At 39.5% G+C, this 20,601-nt stretch overlaps 3 protein-coding genes across 4 annotated transcripts; 2 read left to right on the top strand and 1 right to left on the bottom strand.

Annotated features, from left to right (window-relative positions):
* Window positions 1-338: 338 nt before the first annotated feature.
* LOC310994941 (vesicle-associated membrane protein 1) lies at window positions 339-2,812 on the bottom strand. 2 transcript variants are annotated; one of them, XM_083983865.1, is made up of 3 exons: window positions 2,681-2,812; window positions 1,597-1,770; window positions 339-588 (listed from the first exon to the last, which is right to left on the bottom strand). In XM_083983865.1, exons 1-3 carry the CDS (start codon window positions 2,681-2,683, stop codon window positions 451-453), a joined length of 315 nt encoding a protein of 104 aa, XP_083839991.1. In that variant the 5' UTR covers window positions 2,684-2,812; the 3' UTR covers window positions 339-450. The 2 variants fall into 2 exon arrangements, with proteins under 2 accessions (XP_083839991.1, XP_083839990.1); XM_083983864.1 differs by lacking the exon at window positions 2,681-2,812 and adding an exon at window positions 2,217-2,352.
* Window positions 2,813-4,758: 1,946 nt separating this feature from the next.
* Window positions 4,759-10,378, top strand: mat2al (methionine adenosyltransferase II, alpha-like). The gene is made up of 9 exons (XM_083984210.1): window positions 4,759-5,052; window positions 5,555-5,632; window positions 5,936-6,058; window positions 6,188-6,300; window positions 6,574-6,717; window positions 8,018-8,236; window positions 8,318-8,500; window positions 9,340-9,473; window positions 9,562-10,378. The coding sequence occupies exons 1-9, from the start codon at window positions 4,977-4,979 to the stop codon at window positions 9,662-9,664; spliced, it is 1,173 nt and encodes a 390-aa protein (XP_083840336.1). The 5' UTR covers window positions 4,759-4,976; the 3' UTR covers window positions 9,665-10,378.
* Window positions 10,379-11,080: 702 nt separating this feature from the next.
* On the top strand, window positions 11,081-16,709 carry dolpp1 (dolichyldiphosphatase 1). Its single transcript, XM_083983169.1, has 8 exons — window positions 11,081-11,166; window positions 12,521-12,621; window positions 12,812-12,896; window positions 13,788-13,887; window positions 14,219-14,317; window positions 14,957-15,085; window positions 15,193-15,282; window positions 16,167-16,709. Exons 1-8 carry the CDS (start codon window positions 11,091-11,093, stop codon window positions 16,201-16,203), a joined length of 717 nt encoding a protein of 238 aa, XP_083839295.1. The 5' UTR covers window positions 11,081-11,090; the 3' UTR covers window positions 16,204-16,709.
* The last annotated feature ends 3,892 nt before the right edge of the window (window positions 16,710-20,601 follow it).

The following is a 20,601-nucleotide window of genomic DNA, read 5'->3' as shown; positions in this document are numbered from 1 at the left end:
ATATAATACATATGTTATTACAGAGATTGGCAGTCATAAACATACAGTATATATACACAGTGTATTGGACATAAAGAAAAGCGACAAAATAAAAATAATAAACACTTATTTGGCTTTGTGAGCCTGTTTGAAATGTTAATAGTGGTATAACGTCACATGTTCATGACTTGGAGTGTTCAAGGAGGATTTCAGCCAAATTTAAATTTATCTTCACATCACATCAAGATGTCAAGGAAATTAATCAAAAACCTTTCAAATGTAAAGAAATAATTTACATATTTTACATTTTAATCTTGAAATAGTGATTATTCCAACTCTTCTCTGAGCTGAAATGATCGCTCTGAAGAAATTAAAGGCTTAACTATTAAAAAAAAAGTTGTCTCTACAGTACGTGAGTTTATCCACGATTTTCATTGCTTTCAGTCCCGAGCTGGTTGAAAAATATAGGATTTATATAACTTTTGTGGCAGCGAGGATGATGAGGATGACGATGATCAGCACGACTACGCCGATTAAAATCATCATTTTAATGTTTTTCCACCAGTATTTCCTGGCGACCCGCGTGGATGTTCTTTGGAACGAGTCAGCCTGAAAAAAAATATAACAGAAACTCTAATAAAACACTGGTGATAGAGGAAGTAGTAGTGCTCAGATTTAACACATCAGTCTTGTTTCAGTATTATTTAAATCATGTATTGAAGTAGAGGAAGCAGGCTGTTACAGAACTGCAGGACTGAATAAGTGAAGTGTAGCGATACAACAATGTCATTACAAAAGGAATCCCAGAGTTCATGTTGCAAAGCTAGATTTTTTTTAGTTCCTGTAAGCCAAAGTACAATTTAACCCTTCAAAATCTTAATATGGCGCTGGTTTTGAGTTGGCTGGGTTATTCCAGTGGTGCCTTTAATCTACTGGATAAAACGACCTTTCCTACGGGTCGCTTAATAAATTTGAGATGATGAATGGGAGAATAAATAAGAGGAAACACACATTACACCTTTTTTGTTACTTTTTCTAATATGTTGTTTTGCAAATTCACTTCCATTTGCTTCAATCAGTCAAGTTAAAAAAAAAAAAAAGTTAAATTTGAGGGATAAATGTTTCTAAATGTGACAGGATCCTGCCAATGGAATAAATATAGATCCAGTTAGTTTGGTCCAGTGGCCTAATGGGTGAACAAATGGCTTCTCCTAAAAATAAAATTTGCTTCTTTTTCATGAAACATCTTTAATCTTTCACCTGTTTAGACTTTAAATGAGTTGAAGCAGTTTGGAGGGGACATTCCTCTGTTTGATTAGCTCATTTAAAACCTGATAAGAGATTTCAAAATGTTGTTTGTGTGTCCGGCAAAGAAAGTTTGAGCACCACTGATTTAATCTTTAACAAACGTTGTGTATTCTAAATACTCACTACAGCTGAAACTCTACTCTAATGACACATAAAAGTGTAAAGTACTTTTAACTGTAAAACACGTCTTTCTAACTTAACAGCTTTGTGGTGTGAAGTGCATGTGGATATGAAGACGTGTTGTTGTGACACAGTAAACCCATAAAAACCGTCACGATGATGATGATGATGATGACCTGATATACTCACAGAGGCCTGCAGGTCGTCCGTCTTCCCGATCAGGTCATCTAGTCTGTCGCCTCTCTCCAGCACTTTGTTGATGTTGTCTTTCAGTATAACTTTCACCTCGTTGACCTGACCTTGCACTTGGTCAAGCTTGGCCGACGACGTGCCAGAGGCCGGCGCCTGAGAGCTTGGGTCAGCCTGTCAAAACATTTTTTTTTTTTTTTATCTATCACTGTCAGCAACAATTGCCAAAAGTTACAATACCATAAAAACTCCACTGAGTGTCTATCAGCTAAATGTAGGAGCAACAACCCCCCTTCCCCAACACACACACATACATACTGTAATCACTATTTTGTAAAGGCCAAACCTCACTTCCTGCAATGGAGTTAACAGGAAACCGTGCTATCAGTTGTGAGTCAGTTGGCTAAGGCCTGTGTGATTGTCACATGAAAAGCTCAAGCATGTATAGTTACTAAGTAAACCAGCTTCACACAGCTTGTCAAACAAACCGGTAGAGAGTATATTTTCATATGATATCAACATAAAAAAAAATCTGCCTCAGTCAGATCGAACAAAGCGATAATTTAAAAAGGGAACTAGGCGGAAATTTAAATATGAAAAACACAAAACAAACAACTTACCATAGCAGCAACGGACAGAACGACTCAGCCTCATACACTACAACTAAATCCTCCACAAGGTCCTGTTATCCAGTGTAATAAACAAACAGAGGCCCGTGCTTCTTGTGACTACATGAGTCACACAGTGAGAGCTGAACAAATGTCTGCTGAAGGTTGCACCTCTTGCTCTGTTACACATTAACTACCTGGTGCCTCAATCAAAGCCTCATTGGTTCAACCAGAGCCGGCCGTCATCACCACGGAGGAATAAATGTAGTCAAATCATGAACATGCACTACTTTCACTTCCTCCCCTCTCTCCACCAACCCCACCGTGTGTGACATTCAACCACACAAAAGAAAGAAGAGCAGAAATATCACCCACACTCTACGGCTATAGGTTTAGTCATCTCGACTCATTTAGGAACTTTAACCGACTAAACCTCTAAAAAAGAAAAAACCCTTGTAGTTGTGCCATTTACATACCATGAGCTGAGCTGAGCTGAGCTGTCGGAGAGTGACGGGTGCAGGCCTGCCGGGAACAGATATGACTGAGCAAAGGGCTCTGTGTTTTCAACACAGGGATATTTGCAAGGCAATAAAGGGGTGAAGTTGCTTCATCATGTCATTTCCTCGTTCTGCGTTGTTCAGTCCTGAGCCACAGTGTAACAGTTTGTGCTTGTGAACGTGCCTCATTCAAGCAAGTCAAGGCAAGAGTTCAACTTGAGTTTTTTTTTTTTATGTCACTGAGCTGTGTGTTGTGTTTTTTTGTTTTGTTTTGTTTGTTTTTCACTGACTAGATCACATGTAAGATTTAGGAGAACCTTATCTCATATGTAGATAAAGAGATGCATCACCCCCACCCATTAGTTTGTAATCTAGGTTAATAAAACTGACAGTGGTGGATCCAAAAATAAAACCATTGATAAACAGCAGCATGTTAGCATTGTTCAAATGAGAATGTGAGTGTGTTTACACTGGGATTCAGGTCAAAGTACTGCTGTGTGTCAGTCTCATAGAGCTACTGGCATGGCTGTGGACACTTATTACACCTGATATTTTAAGTGCTTTTGACAGTTGTGTATGTTCCACCTGGTTTTACATCTGCAGTGCAACACATAAAGCTTCATTCATAACCCTAAGTTCAAAATAAGATCATAATGTAATGTTGAACCTGCCTTTTTTTTCTGTGCAGCTCACTCAGCTCTCCACGTACACCAAAATATTGTGTTTCTATCACCAGTCCCACACAGAATAAGTGAAGAAATAATTAATTATTTCATTAATAGACTCATGTAGAGTTGAAAGATGTTAAGAAATGTCTGTTCAGCTTCCCCGAGCTCAAGATGAACCTCCCTGATTGATGAAGAGGATCTGGGCATGAGTCACTCAGACTGAACACTGGGTGGTGCACGTTGGTACAGTAAATGCTTGGCAGACACTGAGGAAACAGCGGAGGCGTATGATTGATTCAAGTCAAATAAACATACATACAAAACCAGCCTTCTACATAAAATACACACATGATGTATGTTACATAGTAAAGACAGACTGTGTGAGAGTGCAGTATGGGAGCCTGGCATCACCCTGCTGCTCATATGGGCCTTTATGTAAGTAAACTCAGTGATTATGGACTTTGTACAGTCAAGACACTAACTCATGCCAAGTCACTCCTCACCTAAGGAGATTACATAAGACATAAGCAAATGCTAAATTAAAATCTGTGTTGTAATGCTAAAATGGCACATTGTTAAAGATAATGGACAATACCTAAATGGTTTGCTCATAAGTGCAGAAGCTATAAATAATGGTGGGAGTTTACATTTCAAGTCGTTACAGAAAAATTTGATAAAATAACTAATAAATAAATTATTGTAGAATTTCAAAAAATCAGCGATAGCAGCGACCCAGAGTGGTCTTACCACTTGTTATTTCAGACTTCCTGGGTATTTATCTGAACCAGAGGTTAGGAAAACCTACTGATTTCTACTTCTTCAGTGTTGAGGTTTGATGTGTGATCCTTACAGGGGCCAGTGGAGCCAAGGGTGGATGTGACAGCATGTAAACAAAGTTCTGTACAAATTTAGATTTACAGTGATACGCTTAGCTTTTTTTCCTTTTATCAAAATCATAATCAGGATTCATTATTTTAATTATTATTATTATAATTCATTATTTCCCATCATATAGTAATGTAACAGTGATTCATTCCACATAAATGTAATCATATTAAAGCCCCATATTCAAAATATAACATATACCCTGACTATAATGAATAATACATATTGTTAATGTTATCATTTAAAGTCAATTTATTTATATTTTTTGTTTATTTTGTGGCTTTCCCACTGGACTGGGATTATTTTACCCATTTACGTACGAAATATTGCAGACTATTATGAAGAAGTGCTGCAATAGCAACATCTTGTGGCTGCTTCATTTAGTGCATCCTCCTCCCTTTAACCCACAGAGAGCCCAGAAAGAAAGAAAAAAAGGAAACGACCACTTTATATTGATTTACAGCTTAGTCCTCTTCCCTCGGCTGCCAATGAAAAGTTGTTTTCACTCTCCATGTCCGCCATGATTATCCATTCCTGACTCACATTTTCCTGCCGAGTTAATTATTTGCTTCATATAGGCTAACCTAATTGGTGTCGGTCACATCAGAGAGGATAGTATCTCTGAAGTAGTGCGACCCTGTCTGATCAGTTCAGCTTCCGTCTGATCGCAAATCAGTTCAGTTCAACGTGTTTCTGCTGCAGCACCGACCTCCGAGCTGAAGATGAACCCGAGCAGTGGAGCCCGCACCGGGAAAACTTTCCTCTTCACGTCCGAGTCTGTCGGAGAAGGACACTCCGGTACTGTAGCTACTCGTGTCTTTCTAGCCTACTCTGTCTCGGTCCACAGTGTGGACATGTCTGGACATGCACAAACTAGGCTACATATATGCTCATAATCATAATATGGTGCAAAGAAGTTTATCTGAATCACAGCTGCAAATGATTTAGATAATTAATTGATTAGCTGCTGTAGTTAAACTAGCAGCTGTTTTGAATCAATTCATAATTTTGGGTTCCTGCAGAAAAAAGTGACATTGTGATTGTTTTTTTTTTTTTTTTTTAGATTAGCCTAAACACTAAATGGATTTATTGATAAAATGATCCAAAGGTTAACCAATAATACCAATAAACTGAACACTTTAAGACTCTTGGACATGCTCCTTCAATAAAAGTAGTTCAACCACATGTGGTGATGATGATATGATGAACACACCACATCAGTTTCCTCTTCATTATCCCTGTGTTTAACCCCCCTGCTTCTGTTTTTCATTGAGATCTCACTCTGACCGTGTATTCACAGATAAAATGTGTGATCAGATCAGCGATGCTGTCCTCGATGCGTACCTGAGTCAAGACCCCGACTCCAAAGTGGCCTGTGGTGAGTTTTGTATCTCATGATATGTACTGTATGTTATCTTGTTATTCCCATTTGTCAGGCTTGTGGCACAAATTCCAGAAAGTATGCATGAGAAAAATGCAAATTAATCAATATTTGCATGCACTGCTATACTGTATGCAACTATTAAGAGGGTGTTCTTATGTCTTCAAGCTGCCTGATATCTCATGAAGCGAATTGAGACGAAGATGAACAAATTACAGTTGGGTAGCCGAGGGTCAAACATGTTTTTGTGACAACTTTTTATATGCAAAACCGTTTCCAAACTAATTTTTCTTTTTGCAGAGTGTGTGGCCAAGACGGGAATGATCTTACTGGTGGGAGAGGTGACGTCTAAGGCCGTCGTGGATCTCCAGGAAGTGGTCAGAAATACTGTGAAGAGGATCGGCTACGATGACTCTTCAAAAGGTACAGTACCGCATGCTGGGATTTAGTTAGTTGCAGTTAGTTTTTAGTTGAGTTTGAGAAGAATTTATGTGGGAAATGAAGCAGATGGGTTAAAAAAAAACTGTTGCTGCTGCTGCCTGTGATCTGCAGGTTTCGACTACAAGACCTGCAACGTGCTGCTGGCTCTGGAGCCGCAGTGTGCTGAGATATCGGACTGTGTGTTTGAAGGCAAGGACCAGGAGGATATCGGTGCAGGAGACCAGGTTCAGTATTTCACCTTTATCTAAGCTGCACATGTAAAAGAAGAAATTAAATGCAACCCATGCAGCAAACAATCATTAAAATGAACATCTTTTCAAATGTTATTGTTACCTGGAACTTTAAAAAATTGGAAGAGACATAAACATTAACAGATGAGAGAAAGTGCCAAAAGTTAATCCTCTGGAAACCACAAATGTGTGCAAATCATTCATCCAGTATCAGAGCCGAGCATCGGACTGGGTTTCTGTCTTTACTTGGACTGCTTGTCTCTTCAGGGTTTCATGTTTGGCTACGCCACCGACGAGACAGAGGAGTGTATGCCCCTAACCATCCTTCTGGCCCACAAACTCAACTACAGGATGAAGCAGCTGTCACTCAGCGGAGAATGTCCGTGGATTGGACCAGACTCCAAGTCACAGGTGAGTCACTGCAGACAGAGTTATTAAATATCAGCGTCTATTGAAGAGCAAGCTGCTAGAGATCAAAAGCGCCAACTATGAATTGTAGCATTCATGCACATCATAATTTCCTGTCTAATAAAGTCATATCCAAAACATGCTTTATAAAAATGACTCGAGTCAGGCTTTTGTTGTGTTTTATCCCTTGTATATCTCTTACCTCATTTCCTTTCAGCCCTGTATTATCAGTTGTAATGTTCATCTTAAAGGGGAACTATGTAAATCTGGTCGCTGTTTTGTGAACCCTCGTCCGTGCATTTGTTTACAATGAAGCTGGCAAGGAAGCAATCAATAGAGCGGTAGATAACGTTATATATCACTTCCGATGTTACGACATGTAACCTATATTTGTGTAGTTTAATGATTAATCTCTAAAACATAAACATTACGAGAGATTACGGGTTACGGGGCGCGTTTGTGTTGCAATGCACAGAGATGAGAGCTGGGACAAAGTTGTTTTTCAGCAAAGAGACACATGTGAAAGGCAGAGAGCCTCCATTATCCCTGTAATAAATTAAAGGGATAGTTCAACATTTTGGCAAATTGGCCCATTGCCATAATCCCTATAGTTTTAGGAGTAGGTTTGTACCTTTAATTGTCAATGCAAGCTATTTTTAAACGGCGGAGCAGAGCTGCGAGCTGCTCAGAGCTATATAATGGGATTTCTTGGTTTCCCTCATCAAATACGCAATCCAACAACTCCAAAACGCTCTTGTGGACAAGTTGTGACCTGCACATTCACCACACTATGAGATAATAACGGAACGTTATGAGACGGAGTTGTTTTAGAGGTAAATTCATGCAAAAACGCTGGTGCACGTTCCTGTCAGGGGCAGTTTTTCGGCGAGCAGTCTCTGCATTTGCTTGTCCATCAGAGCTTGTCCATGAGAGCGTTTTGGAGTTGTTAGATTGTGTATTTGATGAGTTTGATGCGGAAAACCAAGAAATCCTATCAGTCTCCGTAGTGTAGCTCTGAGCAGCTCACGGCTCTGCTCCGCTGTTCTAAAAATAGCTTGCACCGACAATTAAAGGTAACGAACCTACTGCTAAAACTATAGGGATTATGGCAATGGGCCAATTTACCAAAATGTTGAACTATCCCTTTAGGCCATTTATTAGATACATGTACTTTATTAATTAAAACCATCACAATTACGCCAAAGCTGTTTAATTAAGGTAAAAATGTAGCATAGTTAAGATACAAATCCTACATAGTTCCTCTTTAAGTTTTGCTTATAACTTGGTGGTGTTTTTTCTGCAGGTCACGGTGGAGTATAAAGACAACATGGGAGCCATGGAGCCACTGCGTGTTCACACTGTGGTCATCTCAGTCCAGCACAGTCCTAACATCACCGTGGAGGAGATCAGACGCAATCTGTTGGAAAAGGTGCTGAAGGTCGTCATTCCTGCGAAGTACCTGGACGACAAGACCATCTACCACCTGCTGCCGAGTGGGAAATTCCTCATTGGAGGCCCACAGGTTGGAAACTAAAGCTACTGTGTTGTATTTGTTGTATGCAGGAATGCAGTAGAGTAGATTGTGTTTTTATTGTGTCACCAGGGGGATGCAGGACTCACAGGACGTAAAATCATAGTGGACACCTACGGAGGATGGGGCGGCCATGGAGGTGGGGCCTTCTCTGGGAAGGATTACTCCAAAGTGGACCGGTCTGGGGCTTATGCAGCACGCTGGGTCGCCAAGTCTCTGGTCAAAGCTGGACTGTGCAGGAGAGCTCTTGTCCAGGTGAGGAACTTTACTAAAGGAGCTCAAAGACTCTCCTCTGGTCGGTGTTAAAGGGATAGTTCACTCAAAATTCTAATTTCACTCATTATCTACTCACCCTCATGTCGACTAAGGGCTGGGAGAAGTTTCAGAGTCCTCCGTGCCTTCTCGGAGTTACAGCGGGGCTCGGTGCAGCACTGCATGTCCATACGACAGTTGCGAACGGAGCTCACTTTTCTTCATCCAAAAAGACACCAAAAAACATCCAAATACCTCCATAGTGCTCGTCTGTAATGTCCCTCTTGTATTGAAGCCCCAACATGAGAAATTGTTCCGAAAAAAATTAAATAAGTATATGTTTTAAGCTTGTTTGTAGCGGAAGCTCCCAGTGTCTCAGTTCACTGCTTTGCCTGTGTCTGTGCAAATCTCGCGCGATTTGCATTGACACCCAGTTCACGGCTCCGCAAATCGCGCGAGATTCCGGCAGAGCAACACTGGGAGCTTCCGCTACAAACAAGCTTAAAACATATACTTATTAAATTTTTTTCGGAACAATTTCTCATGTTGGGGCTTCAATACAAGAGGGACATTACAGACGAGCACTATGGAGGTATTTGGATGTTTTTTGGTGTGTCTTTTTGGACGAAGAAAAGTGAGCTCTGTTCGCAACCGTCATATGGACATACAGTGCTGCACAGAGCCCCGTTGTTACTCAGAGAAGGCACGGAGAAAACACTGAAACTTCTTCTGAAATTTGAATTTTGGGTGAACTATCCCTTTAACACAAGACAGCCGGACAATGTTGCTAGATGCCGACAGATTGAATTCAAACCTGTTGCTGTCATGTCTCTTGGTTTCAGATCTCCTACGCCATCGCTGTGAGCCATCCGCTCTCCATCTCGGTGTTTCACTACGGCACGTCGAGCAGGGACGAAGACGAGCTGCTGCAGATTGTACAGAAGAACTTCGACCTGAGGCCTGGAGTCATTGTGAAGTATGTGTAGCTCTTAACTGCTGAAACCTTTGATCTCGTCCTCTTTTTTTTTTTTTTTTTTTCTTATTGATCGTGTTTCTTTTCACAGAGAGCTGGGTTTGAAGCGGCCAATATACCAAGCCACTGCCTGCTACGGTCACTTTGGCAGAGAGGAGTTCCCGTGGGAAAAACCAAAGCCTCTGGTGTTTTGAGTCTGGCACTGAACACACTCGAAAGTGATAAAGTGATATCTTAATACTCAATCAAATTCGACCGTGTTGCTGGAAACATCCGTGTTTCTTTCCGTATGAAATTTCTGACCCTTGATCAGTGGCAAAGGAACTTTTGAGGGATTTCCTAGTGGCCTGAGGGTCTTTATGACCTCTGACCTTTAACCAGCACAACTACTTAATGGATAACTTGCTGAACTGTTGCAGCTTGTATGTGTGTGCACACTGCCATGTATTTTCAAATCTGATTACTGGTAACTGAATTTTTTTTTTTTTTTTTAGACAAGGATCACAGTATTGTAGTAGTTAATGCTGGGTGATAATAATCACACAATAAATATGTATTTTTCTTAGAATACCCTTTAAAAATGTATAGCAATCATGTATTTTTGTAACATGTAATCGATATTTGGGGATTAAAAGGTGCATAAAATTCATACTTTGATACCGTCTTTGATATAAAAGTCTAAATAAATAATTGAAACAACTATCTGAAATGTATTTCTGTCTTCAATTTAAGGATACATCCTTTAATGCACGATTTTGATTTTAAGGTAAAAACATGAAAAATGTCATGTAACTAATTGCAGGTCTAATGTCAATGAAATTAAATAATTATCACCACTCACACTACGTCTGCTCTACAAATATAGACATGTAATATGCACATCAACAATTAGCATATGAATAACAACATTCATAATAACATTAGGCTATTTAAAGAAGAACTTTCACTATTGTAATTAAGATGTTGTTTCATGTCTGTCTATATGATCTATATTGCCCATATATCTGTCACTGTACGTATGTCTATTGTATGTCTGTCACTGTACTTATTGTATTGTTGCTATATGGCTCTATGCACTCTTGCCCAAGACAAATTTCCCCTTTTGGGGACAATAAAGTTTATCTAATCTAATCTAATATTTATTTGTTAGTGTGTGTATTGTCTATGTCTATATTGTCCAGAGTGAATGTGTATTCTTTTATTGTCTCTATCACTCCATGGAAGAATAGCAGATGCTAATGGGGACAAACATAAACATACATGTATAGAATAGATGATTAGGCAAAAATAAACATGACTTGTAATCAGGATATGTCCTAATTGATTTGCAGCCTTCATTCACCATTTAAATCTCTTGGTTGTTGTTTTTTTGTTTTTTTGTTTTTTTTGAATGAGTAGGCCTACACTTCGCTGCTTTAATGTGGAGTGCTGGACTTTTGTGTTTTTTGTTCATTCAATAATTCTTCTCTATGGGCAGAATATCTCATCTGCAGTGAGCGGCCGGGATTGGACGGCTGCTCCGCTGCCGGGGCCCGTTTGAACACGGAGCTCCGTTCACCATTGGTCGGACACGTGTCTGGGGGCGTTTCACTGGGACTTGCCCGGTTGTGTCCGGGTAAGATGGCGTTGGAAGAGCAGTGCTCGGCACCACCTCGATGGCGGTCCATATCTCTGACACACGTAGAGTTCCCGGAGGGTACGTACACTAAACCTCTTCCTCTAACCGCCGAGGCTCCGTGAAACATTTTAGCCGCGGTGCATTTTTCTTTTTTCGAGCGGCGCGTCCTGTTTTCTTTGCTACTGAATGGAGCACGGCCGTCGGTGACGCTGCCAAATAGTGAGACGCTGTTTAAAAAACCCCGAGCGCAGCGGGGAACGCGGACCGTGCTGCCAAATTGTGAGACCAACGGCGCATGCGCAGTCGGCGCCAGTGTCCACAATGAAGGGCTAGCTAGCATGCTAAGTTGTCTTAATATCGACTTTGGTGTAATATCTCAGGAGTTAGTGAATACACCGTGTCCTGTTTGAACTACTCGACAAATGTCAGACGTTAGAAACTGATTAATATTATTTATAAATGTAGCGGAAGTATCCAGCTGTTCCACCTAACAGCTTTGTAGCCAGGACTGATGCTAACGCAGTAGCTAGCTCTTTGGCCTGGTACTGATTAGTGAAAACTATAATAACCCTCGTTGCACCGAGCTGTCCTAATTAACCAAAATAAACAACGTGCAGTGTTAATTAGATCACGGCATACGGCTGCTTCCCCCCGAAGTGTTCACAGATTAAACGTTTCAGTCAGACGAGTTCACTGAGTATCTGAAAGTGTCACTCCCACTAGGTGACTTTTGAACAAATTTTATTAGAGGATAGATAACCCCTTGAGATGTATCATCTCGTCTTCCGGGGGGTCCAAGACACACAAACGCATACACGCAGGTACAAATGCAATCACATAAACACAACACAAAACATACACTTAAAGGAATGGTTCAACATTTTGGCAAATGTGCCTATTGCCATAATCCCTATAGTCATAGTAGGAGGTTCATTACTTTTAATCTGTGCATGTTGTTTTGAGATCTGCGGGGCAGAGACGCGAGCTGCTCGGTGAACACAATGAAGGTAAATGGTACAGGTCCCCTGTCCCTCATCAAATATACAATCCAACAACTCCAAAACACTCTCGTGGACAAGTTGTGACCTGCACATTCACCATGCTCTGAAATAATAATGTAACATTACGAGATGGAGTTGTTTTCGAGGCAAATGCTGCACGGCTGCTGCTGGGCGGAGTGATTTCAATACATGATTATTTCATAGCTGCAGCCAATCAAGAGTCTGATGCATAATACAGTGGTGGGTTTGGTATGGGCATCTTAAAACAAATCTGCAGATACTATTGAAAGCAACATCAAGAGAGGGCAGTTATTTCTCTGAAGTGTTTTGGTATATCATATCGGCATAGTCAATTATTGACTATTAGAGACTTTATATGTCTTATGTTTTCACATCAAGACTCACTGTGTCTGTACTATTGTGTTTTACAGATGATCTGACGGGACAAGCACTGGCCTACATCAGTCTCCTGCCGATAGCGATCCTCGTGGGGTTCGTCACACTCATAGTGTTTAAACGGGAGCTGCACACGGTGAGTTCCTGCACGTGCAACTTACTGTACGGCTGTTTTTCACACACACAGAGCATCATCACACTTTGAAAACAATTGTGTTAAGGTGTGAAGTTGTAGCAGAGTATGTAGCAGAGCTGCCAGGAAGGCCGCAACAAGTTTGCAAAACGCTCATCATGGTGTCAACCCTGTTTTTTTTTTTTTTTTACAGATTTCCTTCTTCGGTGGGCTCATCCTGAATGAAGGGGTGAACTGGGTGCTGAAGCACATTCTCAGAGAGCCGCGCCCATGTGCAGGTGAGTCAAGCAGCAAGATGTCACAAGCATCACCAAAGGCTATTTGTGGTTGTTTTTTTAGTATTATATCAGTGGCTTGCATTCCTATACACTACACACTCAAATACAAGTTGTGCCTCAAATAATAGCACTTCAACTGATGATTAATATGTTTTAATTAATCTTTCTGTTGCCCTTGAGATTTTAATTGCAGGGCTGCACAGTATGCAAAAAACAAACCAACATATCATATTGCAGTTATATGAGAAAATATTGTCACTGCCATATGTAATTACATTTTGAATGGTCATTTGTGCTTTTGCAATTTGGATACAGTTTTTAGCCATATTACATTACATTTTTATTAATTGTGCAGCACTAATTCATTGCAATGTCGGTTGACATGATATAGTCAAAAATGTTTAATATAGATTCCTATTGTGTACTTCCCTTGATACGTTCAGTTAGTTAACATTAAATAAGAGGAAAGTGTTTCGTCTTTACTGTGTAGAGGCTTTTTGTTTAAATATTGACCTAATATTTACACAGTGACTGGTTATTTTGGTTGTGCATGACTACAGTTTGCAGCTCTTAAATATCTCTTGACTTGTCTGCATTCAGTACCTGACAAATCAGGCGGCTTTATCACATTGTTTTAAAACTTATATCTAAATTTTAATTGCCCCAAGATTTTAAAATATGTTGTTCAAATAGACTATACTGCTGTAGCACCCAACACTAGCCAGATGTTTATATAGAGTCTAAGTATTTACAGCCCATCACTCGGTTATAAACTTTGGTTTGGTTGATAATCCTGACCAAAACACTTGAGTTAATACTAATACCGGTAAGCAAGATGAACTCCATATTGTGAATAAATATTTAACTCTGGCTTCTGTTTTCTCTCTGCAGGGGCTCACACAACCCTGCACACAGAGTATGGGATGCCCTCCAGCCATTCCCAGCTTATCTGGTTCTTTGTTGTTTACTTCTTTCTTTTCCTTTATTTAAGGTGAGCTTCTGTCTTCTTGCCTTCAGGAGTTGTAGCAGTGGAAACACACGGTTGTGAAGTTCTTTAAAGAGCTAAAATTAAATGTGCACAAACTAATCAGATACAGTTTTTGTTCATTTTTAAGGTGGTGATTGTAAATAGCTTTTTAATTTTACTATACAACTTCCAATAGTGTTGAATAATTAATTGCATACATACTTTGTATCTGTGTTTATATTCATGTTTAATAAGCATAGAGTGTTATCTACTATCTACCAGGTTTATTACAGTTCATGCATTAATTATACAGATGTTTTTGATAATTGCTCATTAGCTCATCTTCTCTTTTCAGAATGCATCAAACGAACAATGCTCGATGTGTGGACCTGCTGTGGAGACACATACTGTCCATCATCCTGTTGGGCATAGCCTTATCAGTCTCATACAGCAGGTAAGGGAGTCACATGTTTATTCCTGGGTGTTTTGTTCCCTCATCAGTGTTAATAATAGTTAAAAAAAAAGAAAGAAAGAGAGGACAAAGTGCCGCTATATTCAGAGCTGAACTAGTCTCTAACCTCTGTCAGCCTCGGTGGCCTGTGCACTACCGTGACAATGCTTTTTTAGTTGCACCTCCTGTCGTTAAAGTGTCATGTTTTCTCCTGTCAGTATTTTTGGATCCATCATGTCAGTATTTTCCGATCATCTCACCAAAAAGCAGCACTGCAGTTGACAATCAGCCAGCAGACGAACACTGACACACTTACGGAAATGTTGGTTCTAACAATATTAATATACATTATACGACGTCTTTCCGCACACTCCTCATGCAGTTGTGTTCACTTTCACTGTGAAGCCCAACTGAGAGCTGCAGGTGAACGAGAAAATATTTTAATAATGTTTGACTGACTGACGAGTCTGTTCACAGGAAACCACATTGTACAGTTTCCTTTGCGAGCACGTCAAGTTTGGTTCTATTTTTAAGTGCTCAAAGAAGGACCTAATTTAGCCGAGAGCCCTCAGAGGTTGTTTTTTTTTTTTTCTCTTCTTCTTCTAACATTGTCTTTTTTCTCTCTTCTTTTCTCTTTCTCAGAGTCTACCTGTTGTATCACACCTGGAGCCAGGTTTTCTATGGTGGAGTGGCAGGTAGTTCCATCGGCATATTCTGGTTCTTTATCACACAAGAGGTGCTGACACCGTTATTCCCCAAAATAGCAGCGTGGTAAGTTTCTCTGTTTCCTTCTTCATCCTCAGTCTGAAATGAATCAAACTGGACTGTTATGGTTGTCTCTAATTTTCTGTCTTTAATGTCCTCGTTCCATCTCGTAGGCCAATATCAGAGTACTTCCTCGTGCGAGACACAAGCCTGATCCCCAACATCCTATGGTTTGAGTATACAGTGACCAGATCAGAGGCAAGGTAAGGAAATAATTCAGAGATACAATCACCCACTAAACCACATCTGTTTCCATTAAAGTCCAGTTACACCAGCGGGTGGTGAAATTAACTATTATCAGAGCTGTTACGGCTGCCAAGTGCACGTTAGGTCGTTTTCTAATGAGATACTCACAACACTGCTTCATTTTTCCCATTTTCTCTTCAGTTATACCTCTGTTATAGACAAGTTTACACTCCGACAGAGGAGGTTAAATACTGTCTTGACCTGAATATAAGAGGGCCCCGATTATAGGATGACTGAGCCTTTCAAGACCCATCGTTTGGGAAAAAGATTTTTCTTGGCTTGAATCTTGTTTTAAAAAATGGAAATGATTTTATTAAACATAATAAAACACATTGGAAACAGCAGGGTTTAAGACGGCCTTTGATGGCTCCAGTCATGAAGAGCACATTTAGGTCACTGGCATTGGGCCTGACTTGCTGTTGTGGATGTGTATATCATCTTTTAAAAGTTTAGATCCTAAATATAGGACGACCTCCCCATTTCAGATATACAGTATAGGCGCATCTGAATAAATTAGAATATCATGGAAAAGTCATTTCAGTAGTTCAATTCAAATAGTGAAACTCATATTATACTGAAATATCTCATTACTTTACTGTATTTTACTTTATTTCATGAAAACCAACAATTCAGTAAACCAAATAATTCAAATATAGTGATAAGATTTCACTATTGTAACCTAATGGTGTCACACTTTAATCAGCTAAATAACTCAAAACGCCTGCGCCTTTCCTGATACTTTGGTGAATTCTCTCGTTTCCACTGAAATGACTTGATTGTGTTTTTAAAAGCAGGTGCGTGACTCAGGTTTTCTCTGTTTTTTATTTTTTTTATTTTTTAGGAACAGACAACGAAAGCTCGGAACAAAACTTCAGTGATCTACACAGCTATTTTGTTTTTGCTGAGTTTAGGACCACACACACATACAGACACACACATACATACATGCACACATTCACACACACACACAGACAAATGCTCACTCGACAAAAACACACTGGAGAACCATCTTTTTTTGGACTGACATGGTTGCAAGGAGTAAAGGGCAAAAACCGTTTACAGGTGGCGAAAGAGTGCCTGGACCTGGCCCGGAGCCTACAGCCTGAGCAAGTCCGTCCACACGCCTCTCCTTCTTGTACAGCTTGCCCAAAATGCTCTTCTGTGCATGCAAGACTGTGCAAGAGGCATACTATTTAATGATAGATTAATATATAGATTTTAACTATAAACGCACGCTGACAGTAACAGTGTACTGTAAGAGATTCAAGGAGCCAAAAAAGGAGGCTTTGGTTAAGTTTCAAACAAATTGGTGGGCGTCATTGCAGCATGTATTTAGTGATTCCTTTTTTCTTTTCTTTTTCTTTTTTTTTTATATTCTGATGAATAGCTGGTGGGACACGGCGGGCGGGTGGGTGGGTGGGGGTTGGTTATGGCTAGGTTTTGGGCGGGTATGTGGAATTAACCATTTTTCATTGTTATATAATAGAAAATGAACAATTTCTTAAAAAAAAAAAGAAAAAAATATTGGTTATGATGTAATATAAATGAAAATTTGCACTTTGTGAAATTTACAAGTCAAAAAAAACAAAAAAAAACGAACACACACAAAAAAACGACTAACACTAGTTAAATGTTAAGACCCTCTCCCTCTTTTCCCTCATCAGTCTTTGCTTTGTGTCTTTGACTGTCAGTCCTAACATATTAGACTCCAAAGCTGATCTGCGAGCAGTGTAAACTTAATGTACCTTCTGTACTATTGAGCATCGAGCTTGTGGTTCCTGTTCATATCCACGGTTGAGGATAATGAGACTGAATCGCAGCAGCAGCGGCAGGTTTCAGTTGTTTTTTTTGTTGTTGAACACACTTTGGACTGAGGTGGTGTTTTTCTTAATGCCTCACACACAGTAGCAGCCTGGGAACAGATTCTGGGAATCAAGTTTTTATTTTTATTTTTTTTTTTTTTAATTCAGTTTCTTATCTTGTTTTCTGGAGCTGCAGAGAACAGTTTTCTTCTTACCTGCATTTCCAAGATAACATTCCATATCATTTAGTGAGAAAACATATATAATGTTTGCTGAGGGGATATGTTTTCTTTTTGTAATTTTTTTTTTCAAGAAAGGAAAAAAAAAAAGCCTCAGGTCAGTCGTAGCATGTGATTATGCTTAATTCCTCACAGCCCACGGCAGCTCATGTTGAAAGCTGTCAAGTGGGGATCTGAAGCTGATTTAAAACTGTCATATCATTAGCTCCACAAAGGGAAGTAGTTCTCTTAGAATTTAATTTTTTTTCCATGTGTAACCTATATCAGGCTGAATAAAAATGTGTTTATGTACAAACAGATGCTTCCAGTGTGATTTACTGATCGTCTACTCTGCTATCCACCAGTGAAGTGTCTGTGTGTGTGTGTCCGACTGCGCAAACTGCCTCAGTTTGTTTGTCCGTTTGTCCCGGTGAATCGCTGACTTCAAAAAAAAAAGAGGAGCGAGAGAAAATGTGATGAGGAAAAGAAAAAAAAAAAGCACTGATGATATCGTAAAGCCTCATGTAAGCCACTTTGAAATTGAAAAGCACTTTATTTTTTACAAATGTGGTTCAGTGGCGGTTTGAGCTGAACACCGACATCATCACATTAACTTGCTGATTCTCGGGGGATTAAAATGTCAACCATGTTCACTAGGACTTTGTTCAGAAATTGACATGCAAACATTTTCGGTAACCCTTTAATTTACAGTATAGGCTGCTAATTACATGATAATGTCAAGAAATAACAAGTAATTGTGTAGTAGTGTCAAGAAATAGCATGGAAATAATGGCCAATTTCTTAGTGATGTGGTGTTTTTCATAAAGGCAAAAGGCTACACATGCTTTTCATGCTTTGGATTTTTTGGGAAAGTCCAGAATTATTCTACACCAAGTCCTTGCCTATGACTATTATTTCTGGGGTATTTCTATGCTGGTTAGGTTTATGGTTACCCTAATGTCTTGAGTTCTGTAGGTACCTGCAAGACAATACAAGATGCAAGACAAATTGATATTTAGACACGGTGCTTTAGAGCAATGGTTCTCAAAGTGTGGGTTTTCTAGAAATGTTTAAATGTTTTTGGAGAAATTGTAACACGTTTCCCCAGAAATTTCTCTACAATATTTCCAAAAATTCACACCATTGGCCCTAATTTGAATGTACATTCACAAAAAAAGTAATGTTCTTCAGTCTCAGAACAAATAATTGTTTATTTCTAGTGTTTGATTCAAAATTTTGTCCAATGAGGGTCCGTGGGCTAATTTGTGTCAATTTAGGGGTCCTTGATGTAAAAAAGCTTGAGAACCACTGGTTTAGAGGATAGCGCCCTGACATTACAGCAAGAGCGTTATGGGTTCAAACTCTGTTGTAGTGTTTGCATGTCCAAGACACAAGGTTGATTGGCAGCTCTAGGTGTGAATAGGTGTTGTACCCCACCCTCGCCCTGTATTAGCTGGAAAAAGTGAAAAGTTTGGAGATCACAAAAAGCTGATATTGTGTGACAGGAAACTCCATGAATATCCAAAACAACAAATGTCAGTTGCTCATATGTAGTGGCATTTGTAGTGAAGTTGTCCATGTCCAAGTCCATGTAAGGTGGACAGTACAGCATTTAATAATTGGCTACATGTCGAAACTACAAACAAACTGCATTTTTTGCACTGATTCAATATGATAATTGGTGGACAATGATAATATAGTCGGCAATAATAGTTTGTTAAACAGCACAACCCTTTTCTCCCCAAAGAGATAAACTCATTCAAAATGTGTAACAAAGAAAAATAAAATACAGTTGCTTAATTTGCCTGAGACAGAGAAATATTTAAGTTATATATTCAGAGACTATATGTGTCTGTGTCTGTGACAAATGAAAAATAGCCCTAGCTGTCTTCAGTTCAAATAATGAACAGGCTCCTTGTCTTGTCATGCATTTCTCTCCCTGCACTCTTTTATTCCCCAATGTGACTGCTGCTGAACACAGCTTGAGAAAATACTTCAGGCCTGTATCCTCCTGACTCGCACAGAGCAAAAAGAAACATCTGCCCTATTTAATCGACCCATTCCATTTTTGATTCACTTCTCAGGTCTAACCTCAGGCTATCCCCAAACACCCGTCGGGAACGGGCGTATAGCCTAGATAAAACATGATGAAGACCTCGACCTATTTCTCTTTCTCTAAGCTCTTTTCTCTGACCTGCACTGTTTGGATGAGCAGTGAGCACTTCAGTGGAAACCTTTTTTGGATGTGAGTCAGAGCGGGGATGGTTTAGTAGAGCTGGTGGTCACCTCCCTCCCTCCCTCCCTCCCTCCCTCCTCTTCCCCTCCTTTTCCCCCATCCTCCCCCCTTTCCAGATATGTCTCGACTAAACCCAGGCTGACAGTGCTGCACTGAGCAGATGTTTAATTCTGGTCTCTCATGGATATTATACATGTAGATATATTACACACCTCGGTTCAAACAGAGGTGCTGTAAGCTGTCCAGAGCTCAGAGTAAAAAAAAAAAGTTTTTTTAAATAGAAGGACTTGCATCTAATGGATAAAAACTTATTGGATAGCACTATTTAATTGGACTTCCCTTATAATGGATGTGCCATTGGTTTACCACTGGGTTATTATCCTTTTAAGTCATTCATCAGCAGTTTAACACATTAGGTCAATGGGAAACAACGGGCTATTGCTTGCCAAATAGTGAGCCCTCGTGTGTGCTGGTTAGCCTCATGTCTCATTACATTTCCTTTTCTCCATCATAATGCATTAGTTTCCGTCTGCTTCCTGACAAATTTGTTAAGTCATAGTAATTAACCTCTGTCTGCATCAGTTACTGTTATTCATAATAGATAAAAGGGGGCATTATTGTTAAGTGTAAAATCCCATCATCATCCTTTATTAATGAGTTACTATAACACTCTCTATCACCAGTCATAAATACTGGTAAATCATGTATGAATGCTAATGGGTTTATCAATAATGCTCCCTGTTATAAAGAGTAGAAACTCATTAGTAAGCATTAATCTGACTTTTGCCAAATACTGAGCCAGCATCAATGTGTGAAAATTGTATAATAAGTAGTTTTTCCTGTTTATTTATGATTTATAAGTGTAAGCAACCAAATTGAATACCATTTATAAATCCTTAATAATCTTATTCATCATACAATAAGCAGAGAACATGGTTTTAATACATAATAATATCAGCCCACAGACTCAGTGGAGTGAAATCTGTAACAAGTAAGAGATAATAAATATGTAACTACTGG

Source organism: Trachurus trachurus (assembly GCF_905171665.1).
Source record: "Trachurus trachurus genome assembly, chromosome: 12".
Classification (NCBI taxonomy): Eukaryota; Metazoa; Chordata; class Actinopteri; order Carangiformes; family Carangidae; genus Trachurus; species Trachurus trachurus.
The sequence above is the reverse complement of the archived record's forward strand: the minus strand, read 5'-3'. Positions and strand labels throughout refer to the sequence as shown.

What these genes read in the sequence shown, in the direction of transcription:
- LOC310994941 (XM_083983865.1), bottom strand. An exon ending in CGGACGACCTGCAGGCCTCT is followed by an intron (nt 589 to 1,596) that starts GTGAGTATATCA and finishes ATTTTTTTTCAG; the next exon opens with GCTGACTCGTTCCAAAGAAC.
- mat2al (XM_083984210.1), top strand. Translation starts at nt 4,977, where the DNA reads ATGAACCCGAGCAGTGGAGCCCGCACCGGGAAAACTTTCCTCTTCACG. An exon ending in CTACGATGACTCTTCAAAAG is followed by an intron (nt 6,059 to 6,187) that starts GTACAGTACCGC and finishes TGTGATCTGCAG; the next exon opens with GTTTCGACTACAAGACCTGC. An exon ending in ATATCGGTGCAGGAGACCAG is followed by an intron (nt 6,301 to 6,573) that starts GTTCAGTATTTC and finishes TTGTCTCTTCAG; the next exon opens with GGTTTCATGTTTGGCTACGC.
- dolpp1 (XM_083983169.1), top strand. Translation starts at nt 11,091, where the DNA reads ATGGCGTTGGAAGAGCAGTGCTCGGCACCACCTCGATGGCGGTCCATA. An exon ending in TTTCTTTTCCTTTATTTAAG is followed by an intron (nt 13,888 to 14,218) that starts GTGAGCTTCTGT and finishes TTCTCTTTTCAG; the next exon opens with AATGCATCAAACGAACAATG. An exon ending in GTGACCAGATCAGAGGCAAG is followed by an intron (nt 15,283 to 16,166) that starts GTAAGGAAATAA and finishes TTTATTTTTTAG; the next exon opens with GAACAGACAACGAAAGCTCG.